Source organism: Pararge aegeria, chromosome 21 (genome assembly GCF_905163445.1).
Source record: "Pararge aegeria chromosome 21, ilParAegt1.1, whole genome shotgun sequence".
Classification (NCBI taxonomy): Eukaryota; Metazoa; Arthropoda; class Insecta; order Lepidoptera; family Nymphalidae; genus Pararge; species Pararge aegeria.
In genome coordinates, this window is record NC_053200.1 from 15,534,144 (window position 1) to 15,551,764 (window position 17,621).

A 17,621-nucleotide genomic window follows, 5' to 3' on the forward strand; every position below is an offset into this window, starting at 1 on the left:
GTCGGATTTACAAAGTAAATCGGAGAAAAACGATCGATCGAAATCAGTTCTTATGAACGCTGCCTTAACGATGAGAGATATATGATTAAGTTCTATAGAAAAGTGGTAGAGCTTGATAGTATTGGATAAAAGCAGGCGTTACTTTGCGGAATTCCATGATATATTATGAAAATTAAGCTTAATTTGCTATACTCCGCGAAAAGCAGGAGAATCTGTATTCTGTGTAAAGCAGCCAGTAATCATTTATACGAAATATAACATACTTGCGACAAAAGGTTGAGACTTGATTTGATTGAACAATTAGAAAATATTAAACATAAAAATGGGAGGTTCGAATTGCTAAACGAACAAATAAACTTATCAACTTCACCTCTATTTAATATATTCAGAGGCACTAATGAGGGTCAGAAAGGTATAAAAGGCATTCATTGTAAAGTCAACATCTCCTGACGATGCTCCAGTTTCGGAGAGAAACGTGGGTAGAGGGTACATTGACGAAGATCTTTTGGTGTGGAGTGTAAGGATTAAATTAGTAAATTAAAGAAGTAAATTATAAATTACACTATACTGATACTGCTGCTTTACGCGGAGTATAGCAAATTAAGCTTAGTTTTCATAATAGAGGTTGATAGTCCGCGATAGTATAGATAATTCCGAACATCGTAGGGCAGTTTTCAAAATTGCTCATCATGCGCATTCAACTCGTTCCTTGGCGCAGGTGAAGCCGCAGGAGCAGAAGCTGCTGATCCAGGTGTTCGACGAGAACCGGCTCACGCGCGACGACTTCCTCGGCATGGTGGAGATCCCGCTGGCCGGCGCGGCGCCCGAGAGCGCGGCGCTCGGCCGCGCGCCGCCCTGCAAGTACCCGCTGCGCCCGCGCAGGTCTGTGTAAGTAGTCGGGCATGCGCTCTCTTTCTTTTATTTGTTTTAGTTCCTTTTGTTTTTAGCTAACTGCGAACTGAAGCTTCTAATCGCCTTTGCACGGCATCAACTCATGATTCAACCCGACTTTACGAAAATGTGTTATTGCGAAGTGTTTCTCTTTTTATGTGCAATAGTATTTCACTTCAAAAATTACTATAATTTTTGTTTTTTTAGTCATTTCGATAACTGAATGGGTCCGAGACACTAGTCCTTCCTAGTAATATAAATGCGAGAGTGAGTTTGTTTGTTCTTTCTCCACGCTCTAACTAAGAAACCGGACGAAAAAATTTTTGACATAGAGTTAGTTAGCTAGTAACACAGGCTTTTTATCCCAGAAAAACAAACGATTCCCGTGGGATTTATAGAAAACTGTAAGGAACGCAGACAAAGAACGCGAGTAACATCTGGTAATGATATAAAGCTCACATTCTAATGTCATCATCATCAGTATCAACAGCCCCTTACAGTCCACTGCTGGACTAAAGGTATCTCCCAACTGGAGCACTTGCCCACCACGTTGGGCAGGCGGGTTGGTGATCGCAGTAGATAGTAGTAGTAGCACAGAGGACGCTGCTGCCCGCTCTCCGTTATATTCCCTTAGTCGCCTCGTACGACACCCGCGGTAAGAAGAGGGGTGGTGAGAACTGTATTCTCATCTGCCGTCACCACGCGGCACGGCATTCTAATGCAATAAATTAATTTTAGTCGAGTCGGTGTTGAGCCATGGAGTGCAAAGGAAATTAGCCTGCGCACTTGTATTATGTTATTTTTGTTTTTGGCTAACTACAATGTTGCTAGATTCATTAGTTATTTATATTTTTTTCTTCCAGTTGTTATACTTTCAGTGTAGTGACAATTCGCGCTTATTAGTGTTGTATTTGTGTTTTTGTTTTGGAATGCTATCTTATATTCAGGATAATTTTTGCACTGCACAATTTCTTTTGGGGTGCATCTTTCTTATAATGATTATATTTCCGATGAATGTATCGTATTTTTTGAATAGTTCCGTAGAATGTTAAACTTTCCGTTATTATTAAATTTTTTTGACGAAATTGATTGACTATTGAGTATATAATGGGTCGACTGCTTTATATATTTATTTTGATTAAATTAAATCACTAAACTTAAAAAAAAAATATGTTTATACTTTTAAATGATTATATTAACAGACTAATAGTTAACTCCAAATAATTTATAGGAATGACTTTTTACATTTTAATGCATGCTGTGGTAACCTGTAAATAATAGTTTCACATTTACTAAATTCAAATTTTCCAACTCAAAATTTCTTTATTCATGTAGGCCAATCACAGGCACTTATGAAGCGTTCGTACATTTATGTTTACATAATTGTAAGGGGATGGTGATAACTTCGTTCGCCAACTTAAATCTAAAGCTACGAGGGTTCCAAACGCGCCCTGGTATAAGAAGAGCCCACAACAAACTTAGTCGGGTAAATTTTTTTTTTGTTATCAACATCTTCCAGTAAATTTATATGAAGCTATGAAGCTAACGCAATTCACACCCAAGCTTTTTATCGTTTAAGTAATCCTTAATGTTATAATAGGATTTTTCTGTAAGCTTTCGTTTTATATAAACTTTGAACTTATTGAGAGACATCTCAAATATTTCATTTGGTAATTTGTTATAAAATAGTAAACTGCACACCGAGTCTATTTTGCTTCTAATATTTATATTGTTACGGTCCATTTTCTTTTTAAATTTTGTTATATTTTTAAGGACATAAATTAAATTTTCATATATGTTCTGCACCGTCATTATTTTAACTTCTTTAAATGTATCCCTTTATGACTCTCTTGGGCCCATTTTACTGCGTGAATCATTCCAAAATATTAAAATAGAATAAAATAATAGTAAATCATTCCATTATAAATAAATAAATGAGACAAATGAGAGAAAATGGAGTATGGATGCAAGTGCTCAGTTTCTCGCAGGCACTTCTCGGTAGAATCTGCCTTCCGAACCGGAGGTAGAGTCATTACAAGACTGACTCGATGTTTCAAAAGTGCCTATAAACTGGGACTACTTGATATAAATGAATTTTGAATTTTGAAATAAATTTTGAATTTTGAAATGAATTATGAATTCTGAATTTATAATTAATTTATATTAATTCCAACGAATTAGTTTGGCCATCCAAAGGGGCAATGCTGCCAGCATCTTAGGAACTGTGCCTCGCTGCGGTGGTTTCGGAGACGTTTTAGATTTTATTTAGCTTTAAATAGGTTATATTTATATTTTAAAGAAACAATATTACTATATTTTGAAAAGAGTTTTGAATTTTGAAATGAATTTTGAATTTGGAATTTTGAAATGAATTTAGAATAGTTCTGAGTTGTGACGGAGTGGTGGTGTTGCAGCGCGCGCTCGCGGGTGCGGGGGCACATCGAGGTGTACCACGCGCTGGTGGGGCGCGCGGGCGAGGCCGCCGGCGCCGCGCCCGAGCCGCCGCCCGACGGCTGGGAGCTCGTGGAGCCGGCGCCGCAAGTGGGCGACGTGCAGCCGGTGAGTGCGTCCCATCCGCGATTCCCACACGCACCGCTGCGGGCGGTGCCTCATCAGAGCGCCTAGTGTGACATTTGCTAGCTACGTTTACTTTGCTTTATATATGGTTTGCTATATAAATCATTGTTAACTTTCACGCGATCGAAGTAAACGTAGGTAGAAAGACCCGCACTAGACACTCAGTGTGTTGCGTTGCTTCGTCAGATGAACGCGTTGTAGCTGCACCGGCGTTGCAACGATGCAACGCAACGCTTTAATTTTGCATCTAATTTAAATACAGTGTTAAATCAAAATAGTAGACAACCCAGCCTTTTCAAAATTCAGTAGGTATTAATTTAATTAATTAATTATTTTGGCGCTTAATTATTTTGGCTTTATTCATTTATTTAAACTCTTTATTGGTACACCACTACACAGTTAGGAAAATAGAGGACGAATAGAGAGAAACACAAATATGGAGAAGAATACAAAAGGCGGCCTTATCGCTTAAAAGCGATCTCTGCCAGGCAACCTTAGGATTAGGACAACAAGAGCCAGAACAAATTGGTGGTGTAAAATTATTATGAACCTACATTCATATAACTACATAGGTACGAATAAATAAACAAGATGACACAAATTAAAAAAAAATATGTTTAATGTATTTAGTTAAGGCTTTAGTATCGTGAGCAGTAAGAGGTGTGCAGGCTGTGGGAGTAACATTCAGCTCACCTTTTGTAAAATTTACGATTTAGTCGAAAACATCACAATAATGATTTAATCTGACAGTCACTGAGTGTTATTTTTGGAAGTATAAGACGCGATCGAATTTGAGATTGTGTATTGAAGAATTCCTCGTAACTTTTCTCCATGTTTAACAATTGCAGGCTTTTTTGGCTTTCACATTTTAAAACTGATTTTTCTTTTCCTGTCAGACCATTTTGGAAGAGCAACCAGTAAGAAATTGATCTTTTTTTGTAGATACGCTCCTTTTTTCTTCTTCTTTATAGTAGTAGTTATATATTTTGTTTGTTGCGTTACAATTTTAATTTTTTTTGCCCAGCCCGTCACAATAATTGTGGAAGAGACACCCGTAAGACAAATTGTATGACATATTCAAGTAGAAATGCTCGTTTTAAATTGCCATAACAAATATTAGATTTTTTATGGCACGGATGGATGCCATAAAAAATACACTTGGGATCTAAGTGTCTCAGTGATTCGATCACTGAGACACTTAGATCCCAAGTGTCTCAGTGATCGAAAGATGACATCATAGCTAGTGAAAAAGAAACAGTTTTATGTACGGCCAATTGGCGCAGCGGGCAGTGACCCTGCTTTCTGAGCCAAAGGTTCGATTCCCAGAGCTGGAAAATTGTTTGTTTGATGAACATTAATGTTTTCCAGTGTCTGGGTGTTTATATGTATATTATTCATTAAAATATTCATCAGTCATCTAAGCACCCATAACACAAGCTACGCTTACTTTGGCGGTAGATGGCGATGTGTGTATTGTCGTAGTATATTTATTCATTCATAAAAAAAATTACCAATAGTAGTAAAATAATTCATTTTGCATTTAGCCGTGCACCTTTTTTACTAAAATTTAAATTTTCATATCTTTCTTTAACCGCCAAGTGTGAATTGGTAGACTCCGCAAGTCTTTGAAAACAATATGCAGAACTATCAGGCATGCAGGTTTCCTCACGATGGTTTCCTCCACCGTTAAAGTAAGTAATATAAAAAAATAAAATCCCATTGTGAAAAAAAAACGGCGAAAAGCAAACAAATTGCAAAGCTCCCTTCGATATATAAACTAGAATAGAATATAAAAACTGGTGTGGAAATGTAATTTTTGTAAATTGTTTTTATAGTTATTACCATAATGTCATTGATCGAACTGAAGAACAATAAATAACAGCAAAGTTGGAGTCCACATTCACATTATAGACGCATAGTGACGTGCTCATCAAAAGGCATTTAACAAAAGAAAAAATACATAAAAACCTTGTGATTAAAAAGTAGGTAAAGCGGTGATAGCCCAGTGCGTACGAGCTAGTCTTCACTTTCCGGGAGCAAGGTTTGAATCCCAGCACTCTCCTCTAACTTAGTTACGTGCGTTTAAGTAATTAAAATATCACTTGCTTCAACGGTGAAGGAAAACATCGTGAGGAAACCTGCATGCCTCAGAGTTCTCCATAATGTTCACCAAAGGGTGTGGAGTCCACCAATCCGCACTGGGTCAGCGTGGTGGTCTATGGCATTAACTCCTCATTGTGGTAGTAGACCCGTGCCCTGTAGTTGGCCGGCATTGGGTTGATATGATAGTGATGAAAAAGTAGGTACGAAGGATTCTCATTCACACTAAAACCTCATACGATATCGCGGCGTGCAACGAGCTAGTCCAGCGTCAAATAGCATTTTAAACCTGCTTTTTGAGCCCAGTATTTTTAGACACATGTACTTTAACATCTTTAGTATAAGAAATATACTCTCGTAATCAGAGAGATATTTTTAAGTATCGACTGTAACACAGTTATTTCGGAAGGGGCCTATGAAGTGTGTGGATGCCGGCTACTTCATAGACTCGGCACGTACTCTATACCTGTAGTTTATTAAGATTGGTGTGTTGCTATTCGGAAAATTTTCTAGTTCCATTGTTGTAATTAACGTACGAAAGTTTAAATAAATTAGGTACTACATTGTAGTTATGAAGTACTGAATTTATTATTACGTATTTAGATTGCGTGCGTTGTAGTGCAAGTTGAGTTTTATTTGAGTTACGCCCGTTTTCACGAAACATAAACAACATCGCCTGAATCGAATGCCTAATGATAAAGGCGATGTCTTAAGAATAAGAACGTTTCACCAACTCTTAGGTGATAACTATTGGTCGATGTAGACCAAGGAATATCTTTTGTATTGGATAGGATAATTGAATTGAATAATTGAAGAATTAAAGAAAAAAAATCTTAACAATTATTCATTGTAAAGTCAACATCTCCTCAGGATACTCCGGTTTCGGAGCGAAACGTGCGTGGAGGGTACATTGCCGAAGATCTGTTTGGTGTGGAGTATAACGATTGAAGAAATTATAAATTTCACCACACAGATTCTTCTGCTTTTCGCGGAGTATAATATATAAGCTTAATTTTCGTTGAATATCCTTTAAGCGTTGCTTATTTAGGCATCAACTTGTTCGCCGTTAGTGAAAAAACGGGTATTAACATAGTAATATCTGCGTTTTGAGTACCAATATTAATTTGTATTATTATTATCCAGACACCAATGACAAGCATGGATGAAGATTCAGTAAGATTATTTGATTTTTCAGTGTGGTTTGCTAAAATTGGCACCTGTGTGAAACGCAATAGTTATGCTTAGTAGTTTGTCTATTTTAATGGTTCCTCGCTCCATAACTGAACATTTTAAGGATTACTTGATGGTTTGTCTATCCGTCGGATGTCATGGAAAAAGCAAAATATGCTCAGTAAATGTTGTCCGTTATGTCTCAAAAGACCTATGTCCAGCAGTGGGCTTCTATCAGTTGATGATGATGAAATGTTTAAGGCTGAAGCTGTAACTTATTCTTAATACTATATGTATTTACTATATGTATACACTATATGTATTACAATGGTAAATGGTCTCTTATTGGTCTTAAAAACAATTTAAAGTTTCTAGTCAACCGTTTTAAAAATGTACAAACGTTCAATACAGGTTTACATTCAAATTCATAAAAAGGGTTTTTTTCATGTAGACCTTATCACAGGTACTTATGAAGCGTTCATACATATAACATGTTACCACTAATGTTAGGTGATGGTTATTCATTAACTTAAAACTAAAGCTAGCAGGTTTCCAAACGCGCCCTGGTCTAAGGCACTAAAAACTTAGCCAGGTTTTTTTGGCTATCACCATCCCACAGCTATGCAGTTAGAGCAATTAATAACCAAGATTTTTTATTTTACTTGTAATTCTTAATTTTTGTTATCATACAAGTTATTCTTGTTTTATATTTATTTTTAACGCAAATCTAAGGAGATTTGAAGAGAGAGAGAGAGCTAGAGAGATTGTGAATCTTACTTTTTATAATTTGGTGCGATATTATTCCAACCCGCTTCGTCAAGTCCTTAATTCAAGTCGTATAATGCTCATTTTTGAAATGTAGATTTGTATTTTATATATATATATATATGTCATATAATGTCTGAAAAGCGATTAGGACTTCTCCTAGACATTTATATTGTTTCGCTAATTAGTAATATTTAGTTTTAGCATCACTTTTTTTTCAGGCTTGCCTCACCAAACACTTCTTACACTATACGTGCGAATCTCGTGTTTACACATTTTGCACACGAACATTTTTTTTTGTGTTAATAGAAATATTAATAACGATATAATAATTGTAAAAATGCTGTGTTGGAAAAATCAACTGCTGAGTTTCTTGCCGGCTTCTTCTAGGTAGAATCTGTTTTCCGAAGCGGTGGTAGAGTCACTACAAACAGACAGGTCTAAAGTTTTCAAAGTGCTTACGGAAGGCCATCTTGAATTTTGAATTTTTAAATAGTAACTTATATTTATGCTTAATTCTATTGACAATAAATGTAGTGTCATGCTCAACATATAAAGAAAACGTAGATAGTTCATAAACGTTGTAAGATTGACAGGTATTACTGTATTATACAACGTATACCCGAATCACGAAATAATGTTGAAGGATGCATTATTTCGTGGTACATAGTAAATTTCATGAGGTATATATTATTAAATCTTTAGAAAGTTATTATAATCAAATCAAAAGAAGCATACTTATTTTTTCATACAAAACGTATGTTCGTTCAAAACATTCTAATTGTTTATTTATGACAACCCTATTGATAATAAAAGACCGACACACGCACACTACCTACGCTACGAGACGCGTAGTCTCATGATTTTGTTAAGCTGTATTCGATTTATTTCAGTAAAAACTATGGCAGTGGTTTATTGAAGAACTATTAGGTTTTCGGTTTCACAGATAAGTCTCAGAGACAGTACATAATGTACCTCTACAGCTTGAGGAGTTTTATTTCGGTTTTCATTTACACGTTTTATATACTGTAATCTGATATGAAATGTGGTGATGTCAGATCAGAATACAGTAGTCACCAAGAGGATCCTCTTCCCGCGGGTGTCGTAAGAGGCGACAGTGGGAATGTAACGGACAACGGTCAGCAGGGTCCACTGTACGTCTGGCTATTGATGATTGATTACTCTGTTAAATTGACAATATGGTACTAGGGTAGCAGGATGAAGAGAAAGGTTCCGGTTATAAGACACCATCGAGTGCGGTGTAGCTGTATTAAAGTTTTAATTTACCCTCTATACTGACGCAAATACGTCATGGAGTAACACCACCAATTATCAGGCAGCGCTTGGTGCTTATACTAATTCTTTCTTCTTATACACCATTCAATTTTCAGTATTTCCGTAAATCAAAAAAAAAATTGCCTTTAGCTTCTTGTCTTTTCTTTCTTTTGAACGCAATAAAGAGGTAGCGTAAGTTTGATACGGAGGCGTTAAAATCAATATGTTATTCTTTAAAAAACTAGGGTTAAGTAGTCAGTTAAATAAAATTAGTATTTTTAAATAATGATAATTAACGGTAAATTCAGTATTTTTCAACTATGTACCCGTTTAATATAGGTTTGACCCCTGAGCTGACCGTTTTGTTCTGTAAGTAGTTGCACCTTATCGCAATAGTCATAAAGCTTGGTTTTGACTGGCACTAGGTGTCGTCGCTACCGTCGCTGACTGGGGACGACTGGCAGCTGGTCGAGGCCACGGACTTTGACGTTGTAGGTTAAATTTTACTATCAACTCCAAAGATCTTAAATCGTTAGATACGCCCTTGCGACTTGGATGTGAGTAAGTGAGCTCTCGCACTTTAAATTGCGATTATAGCAAGCGATATCATTTAATGCAAATGTACGTAACGAATAAATAAGCATGGATAGATAGCGCATTTAACGATTTATATCTCTGGTCAAATCGCTTATTCCTTTTGCTTTTAATATTCTTGCATGCATTTTGCGTATTCCAAAGACAGCTAGATGTCAGGATGCAGAAAGTTCCAAAGAGTATCCATATTTCAAAAAAATGTATCGATATCAATGTGGATATTAAGAAAAAAAATAATAATTTATGGCTATCCTTTATTGCTAGGACTTAAACAGCTTTTTATGGACATAAAGGCGTTTTAAAGGCAATCCGGTCACAAAAGAAGTTAACTTTATGACTATAATGTCAATAACCCTCTACATAAAAAAAATATATATAAGCCAGTGTAAGTACGGTATAGAAACAATTATACAATATATGATCTCGTGGCGTACAATGTATACCGCAGTGAGGCCACTTTCCTTTCCTCGCTCACCGCATACTATCTTTTTATCGATTTATATCGATTGCTCTGTCTAGACTGCTTCATCGGACCTCTGTGCGACGATACATACCTGTATACTCTATGGTGTATAAATGAAGTACATAAGTTTCATTTTACTTTGTGAAAATATACTTTGCCGCGGGAATTTTTTAAAGCCGTAACACCCTTTTTGTTTTTTTTTGTCGTGGTGTAAAAACTTTACCTCGGCACGGCTAGCATGGGCAGGAGACAATTATATACCCAGGGAAAGGACAAAAATGTATCTTCTCCCATAGCTTTATCAACTCTCAGAGCACTGGCGCACAAGTGGAAATAATATCCAAATAATATATGTGTAATAATAAACGGGGGTAAACTTTTACGGTGGACACGTTCATTATATCCCCCAGGGGATATAATTTTGGTCTCCTGCCCGTGCTAGCCCTGCTGAGGTCTTGAGGTTATGTGGGACTCCCCCCCCCCCCCCCCCCCCTCTAAAATGGGGTATACCCAAACTAAAAACCACCCTGGCTTAGCGGTGAGCGCTGTGGTTTAAGTTGGAGGTGGCAGGTTTATATTTATATGTCTAAATGTTCTCTGGTTTGGTTTGGTCTGGCGGGAGGCCTTGGTCGTGGCTAATTACCACCCTTCTGACAAAGACTTGCCCGCTAGAGATTTAGAGCTCCGGTGTGATATCGCGTAGAAAACGGGGCTTTAATATAACTGTCACACTCCCAGAAAAAAATGAACGTGGGGAAAAAAGTTGGTGGGGTTGTGTTGATAAGCAGTGTTTGGTTACCAGGGACATATGAGTGTTAAGAAGGTTTCGGGATAATCAGACGTTATGTTCGTGATTGCAGGCGATTGGCGGGGACGTCCTGCCGCCAGGTTGGGAAGAGCGACAGGACGCTAACGGGCGCACGTACTACGTCAACCACATAGCTCGCTCCACGCAATGGGAAAGGCCCACGCTCACGTGAGTTGCACATTTATCATCCATCCTCTACTGGGCACGGGTTGCCTCTCAGAGTGAGAAATGTTTAGGTCGTAGTTTAACGGCCGATTGGCGCAGTGGGCAGCGACCCTGATTTCTGAGCCAAGGCCGTGGGTTCGATTCCCACAACTGGACAATTTTTGTGTGATGAACATGAATGTTTTTCAGTGTCTGGGTGTTTATCTATACATTATAAGTATTTATGTATATTATTCATATAATTATTCATCAGTCATCTTAGTACCCATAACACAAGCTATGCTTACCTTGGGGCTGCGATGTATTGTCGTAGTATATTTAAAATATTTATTTAGTCCACCACGTAGGCGTAGTGCGCATTGGTAGACTTCAAACACCTTCGAGAACAGTATGGACACTGGGCATGTAGGTTTCCTTACGATGACGTCTTGGCGGACCCATTTCACAGGTGATTTTAGTATTTAATGCTAGTTCAGACCTGAACCTAGTTCCAGGAGTTATCCTAGCGAGAAAAACTGCTGAACCTTGTTAGGGATACCAATTTTTTAAATGGGTATATCCCAACCCGTGCTATTAAAGAATGGATATATAAAAGGCGGCCGATATCTTGCTATCTCATTCTTATTAATAAAGAGATCGCATGTCGTCGGTAGCCTGTTATATAACTACTAGCAACGTCCTGCTGTAACCACAGCCCGGTTGCTCTTTTAATCACGATTCGTTTATTAAAATAACTGGTTAAACCAACGCGAATGCTTTGGTATCGTAATTGAGTGAAATGTCCCCGACAGGCGTAACATAAGCATAGAATCGCAAGCTGAGCGCATGGAGACAGCGGTGACGGAGTTCCAGCGGAGATTCCACATATCCGCGGACGACGAGCTCGCGCCCACGCGTGGGCTCAGTCCGGCCCCGGGGACGCCCACGCCGCCAACGAGCCTACCGGCGACGTTGACCGCGTCTCCGCCCACCAGCCTGCCTTCTATGCCCGCCGCGCCTTCCCAGGTCTGTATTAATACTTACGATCGACATAGGGCCCTTATTAACACTCTATCTCGCGTAATGCCACGCGTGTTTAGCCAATATGGTTCATTTATTTATCTACATTTATATATATTTAAGGTCATATTTGAGATGTACAGGGTTAAATACAAAATACCAAAAAACTCTCGGCCTTTTACATATTCGATATTCAATATTTTACATAGACACTCTACTTGTAACTACTCTGTAATGTAACATCGGCAATAGCGCGCGAACAACGAGTCTATCGAGCGGTCACTGACCCAACTACGCGATGTCCAATCACATGTATTTTGGTTTTGGTTATTTGATTTATTATATTTCGACACAGAAAAAGAATTTAATTATATTACAATAGCTCTTAAATCCAAACAAATAGATAGGGTTAATGTTTAAGTGTTTTTTTACCATTCTTTTAACCCCCCTCATGTCCAGCTGGCCTTGAATATGTATAAAAGATTAAAAATCGGTTTAGTTTAGAAAAAACCCTTGTTTTTATATTTTACCTTATATGTTCATCTCGGTTTGCATGCAAATGTATTTTTTATTGCATGATCCGTCTCTTATTACTATGAAAAAAAAAACCCTAGCTTGACGAACTTGCATTCAAAAATTAGCATAGAAGTAAATTCTTTATATAAAGTGTGTAATATCTTTTGTTATTAGTATGTTAATGTTAAAATTATCTAAACTACTAATTCTATAGAATTGCATGGTAGAATTATTTATGATAACACTAAAATAATGGTGGTTACTCGATTGTGCATAAACCATGCATTGGACGTTGTTACGTTAACGTAAAGGATTCATAATGAACTAGTTTCGAGACATTCGGGGCCTTAAACGCTTTAAAATATCAGTCTGACAAAGCGATATACACAAGATTGAACTATCACGCCGTTTCTTTATTTCTGAAAACATTGTAAAAAGGGTAGCTCTACTTTTGAACTCAGACCCGATTTTACGGTTGCAATTTAACGCCATCAAGCCAGCTAAACTCTGTTTACCAGTGTACCTTGGAACTAATAGCAAAACGTAGTATTATTTAAATTGGTTTTCAAAGTAGCCCTTATTAGTTTAGGGGTTACGTGCAATCGATTAAGCACCAGATTAAAGCATGCATGCTCCACTTTTGGAGCACCCATGTTTAAAAAAAATGATATGACCCCTACTTTTCGAAAGTGTTCAACTTAAAATGATAGAATCATCTTATTGAATTGTTTATGCGCTTTGTTTTTGCAATCATATTCTTTTAAACCGATTCATTTCAATAATAATTGGAAACCTATTATAAAATTGTATTTCAAAACGGATGATACTTATTTTTACTTAAGTTTCAAAACCATTAAGGTGTTGGTAACGACATTGGAACATTATGGAATACTAATCGCAAAAAGACAGCTTTCCAAATGTAAGTAATTCTTGAATGTTTCATAAAGTTTTCATCTACGAGTTATTTTGCAGCGTTGGCTTGCGCTTGGATCCTGGGAGAACTAACTCAAAATAATATTGGGACTTAAACTTAGTGTGTTCTTGTTTGTTTCTAACGACTTATAAGTGATGGTAGACATTTCTATATATCTAAAGAGTGTAGTTTTTTTTAATAATTACGGACCTCGTAACTCAGAAACGTAATCGTTATTTAACTTTGCAGTGCTTTATTCCGAAAGTTGTGTCAGATGCATAAAGAAAATGGAATATACAACGTGTAAATGAAAACCGAAATAATAGTTTATAGGCTACTGTACAGTATGTGTATCTGTGACTTATCTGTGAAACCGACAACCTTATAGTTTTTGAGTAAATCATCAGCCATAGTTTTTACTGAAATAGATCAGATATAGCCCTAACATCACATGCAAGTTTTTATGGTGAATTCGGATTTATGGAAAAATAAATATGCTTCTTTTGATGTAATATTTTTACAGGGTGATTCCTTATGAAGTATACGTATGAATCCTTCAATATTATTTTGTAATTCTGTTACACGTTGTATACCTATATAAATATATAAGTAATAGAATGAGTTGAATTGATCTATTTTGCATGATTCAACATCATGATATAAGCAAATGTTCTTTACAAAATTCACAAGAATTAGACTAAATTATAGTGTAGAAATTTTGTACGATTTACGCCTCGAAAGTTGAACCGATGCGTTAGTTGATTACGATAATTCAAGGAGCACGTTGCGACAGTGACTGAGAAGATGAAGTAAGAGCATGGTCCCACTAAGTAATCCTGTACGCAGATGTCACCATTTAAAGGTTGTTGCTGTTGCTGCTGACTAATGGTGCATTCAACAACGGTTTTGCAATCTGCCACATGTCATTTGCTGTGATATTCAATGCGCACAGACTGAAAAATGTCTAATAGTCGCTACTATTTTCGGTTTTCGGTTTCGTAATTTTCGGTTTATTATAATAAGCGCGTCATCACACGTTGTAGGGAATAGAAAACTGCCCCAAGGTCAGATGTAGAAAAACTAATTTTCCCACTCAAACATACTATGTTTAAGAAAGATTTGCACCTACACAGATGCCGTCGCGGAACTGTTTGACTGTAGAATTAGTTTAATATAATTTATAATAAACCAGTAGCTGTGCATTCAGTCAGACATCTTTAGTTCAACTTTCACGGTGCAAATTATACTGATTAAATTAACAAATCTTATTACTACGAACATTAATATAATAGGGTCGCAATCTTCGATATTACCCAGTGGACTAATAACACTTCACTCGGACATTCATTACCACGTCACACTAATTTTATCAATAGAAAAATCGAAATTCCAAAGCGAATAATTTGCGAATTTTTTTATTCATATGTAATGAAGTTTATTCTGTAGTCAAAACTATTTGGCAGCCGTAATAAACATACCTTCCTTCTCCGCGGGGAATGGAATGAAACATTACTTTTAAATATGCCAGTTATTTTGAGTTTTTTCGTCTTACTGTTGCCACTGATGCCACCTTTGGGCTTCTTAACTGCTCAAATCGCAGGCGCAAACCCGGTTACGTTTGCGAACGCAGACATATTTTACAGAAGAGCATAGCCGGAGCTCGGAAGTTTACTGGTTAAATAGAAGCATGAATCACTAGCTATATGTACTAGATAACCATCAAAAATAGACCTATTCTTTATATTATTTTTCGCAAATTGTACGTTTTGTATGCGAATGGTGTGTGATTACAAAAACATCGTGTTGTCCTCACTTGTCATAGACAATTCGGCACTTACTGACTTTAAAATTGGGTGAAGTTATTATACTACGCAGTTATATAACGTCAAAGTTATTGTCATTTTTGGGCCAAATTTGTAGTAAACATTTTCGTTCGTTTAAAAAAGCATGCAATAAAGTTTACAAGGATAAAATACCAATGAATACTATTCTAAGATGGAAATGGAATTGTGATTAAAATAGAATGTAATATTAGTAGTTCTGACTAATTTAAATTTAGGTAACGATATCGGAGCCTTGAGTGTACGTTTTTGGATGAAAATTGCTCTTTTGAGTGCTGAAAATAACAATTAATGAAAGCGCAAACAATACACACTGCACAACTATACAGACGGATTTTTGTCGTCAAAAATGTGTACTCATAGCCGAGTTGTAGGCCTAGACAATTTTAGGAATTTAATACATAAATGTTTATAAATACATAATAGCTAGCAAGCAGTATCAATTCGAAATCTCTAACAGGAGGATGTGAGTGATAGGCGAGCGGAATCGACTGAAAACACTCCTTACTCAACGCCAATCCTTTCCCCGGAGCTGAAGGAGCAAGTGCCTGTTGAAACTACAACAAACATAAGCAATGACTGTGATACTAACCTAGGAGATAATCATAATGAGGAAGACGATGTCGTATGTGCACATGAAAATGTTCACCGCACGACAGAGGCAGACAATAATCAGACAGAGGCAACTGTCGATAATGCTCAAGATTCAACTAATGAGAATCAAAATTCTAGTCAAGAAACGGATGAATCCGAAGTTAACGAAGTTGAAATACAACCTTCCAATGGAATTAATGAAATTGCAAATGATACAGAATCTAATGAAGTCGTAGATCAAGATTTAGATGATAGAGACGATGACGCGAGGACTGAGATTGAGGAAATAACCTTTGGAAGGGAAAGGACCTTGACGGAGGAGACTGGTGACGATTCGACGGAGTCCTTGACGTTTGATGAAAACCATTTCAGCACGCCTACTGGAGGGGTAACCCCGGAGAGGAGACAATCGACCTCAAGGCGAAGGCGGACTACAACAAGCTCTATGGATGACTCGGAGGTAAGCAGCCGGCGGGTTTGCGGGTGTGACGTCTAAGAGTTGGGTTAAATTGGTTACGCAACGATGTTATTTGTGCGGAGCAGTTTGATTTTGGACTTTTCCTCAAAGAAACAAGATGCATTATCATATAACACATACTTTGCCTTCTGCGATGGTATTGCAAAAACTTTGATTATCATATTGTGATCATTGCAATATTGGAATTTAATTCATTTATGGGGCTATAGCTAGTGTCTAAGTGTATATAATGTCCTATCTAGTGTCTGTTAAAGTTTCGGGCTTTAAGTACCTGATTGAATTCTGACTCGGGTCGTTTTGTGAATTTATAATACTTTAGTAATCTAGGCCTGAACGGTCTAGACTACTAGAGTTCTTCAGATCTAGCTGGTAACGTTACTGGAAAACAGCGTACCGAACAGGTAAACAGGTTAGAAACTGGGCATAGACACTTATAGATATAGAGTTAGGGGTATCTGTTCTATAAACTGTCGTAGGTCTCTAGTTTGGGGTCTTCTATAGATTGCATTGCATTAGACTGCATCCCCACTTATCATCAGGTTACATCTAGGTGAGGTAAAAAGTTAATGGCATTGGTCGTCTAGATTAAATCAAATAGTGTTAATATCGTAGTTAAATGTACGTTAAATATATCACATGATATGAAGCATATAAAAAATTACTTAAAAATATTCACGCAAATAAGCGTCTTATTACTTTTATAATAAGATCTAAATTATACTGTTCCGTGCAAAATGAGACCACGCTGCGCTGCCAATGTAAGCCGACGCTAATGTGTAATCATAAAGTGCTCGTGTTTGAAATGTTTGAATGTGTGCGTTTTGTTTTCCATTCACCATTAAAACAAAAAGTTAGGTGTATTAGGGATTTAGATGCTGATTGCAGAACAACTCATTCTGCATACGCATTTTTAGTGCTCATAATTCGATGACATCATCGGTTAGCGTTTAATGAACTCAGCGTGCGCAAATAACTCCACTCTGCATTTATTTATTTGACGCGTATATGTCAGAGTGTGTCGAGCTTTTGCCAAGTCTTTAAAAGACCCGAAGAGTGCTCTGGATTTTTATCAGAATCCCTTAAAGTGGGACCAGATATGTATCATTTTCTCTATCCGTTCAATGGATCATTATCACCGACGCGTATAATGATCGCATAAATGGGCCGGTGATACGCAGCCGCGATCTTAATACGCCGCTCTGATACGACACGCGATACCGCCCGTTAATTATAATGACGAAAGACACGTTGATACTGTTACGGTATCGGGTCAGGCTAATGATACATACAATAAATACTTACAAATCTGGGTCCAAATTATGACCTCGCTTAACGTATGAGATACGTTTATTAGAAATAAACGTATCTAGAATGCTTAGAAATATTTCCTTGTGTAAACTTTTGTCGTTGTCTATTGCCAACAAAAAAAGTTCCGCATTACTGAGGCTGAGAACTGCAATGAGCTCGTGCAG

General features: G+C 37.2%; 1 protein-coding gene across 2 annotated transcripts in view; it reads left to right on the forward strand.

Annotated features, from left to right (window-relative positions):
* Positions 1–17,621, forward strand: part of LOC120633329 (E3 ubiquitin-protein ligase Nedd-4) — a 44,520-nt gene that overhangs the window by 8,779 nt on the left and 18,120 nt on the right. The window contains exons 5-10 of one of the 2 annotated variants that reach the window (XM_039903520.1): positions 719–888; positions 3,306–3,450; positions 9,204–9,269; positions 10,696–10,811; positions 11,600–11,813; positions 15,538–16,131. In XM_039903520.1, the coding sequence (XP_039759454.1) occupies positions 719–888; positions 3,306–3,450; positions 9,204–9,269; positions 10,696–10,811; positions 11,600–11,813; positions 15,538–16,131 (1,305 nt within the window). The remainder of the gene's footprint in view (positions 1–718; positions 889–3,305; positions 3,451–9,203; positions 9,270–10,695; positions 10,812–11,599; positions 11,814–15,537; positions 16,132–17,621) is intronic. The other variant, XM_039903521.1, reaches the window with a different exon arrangement.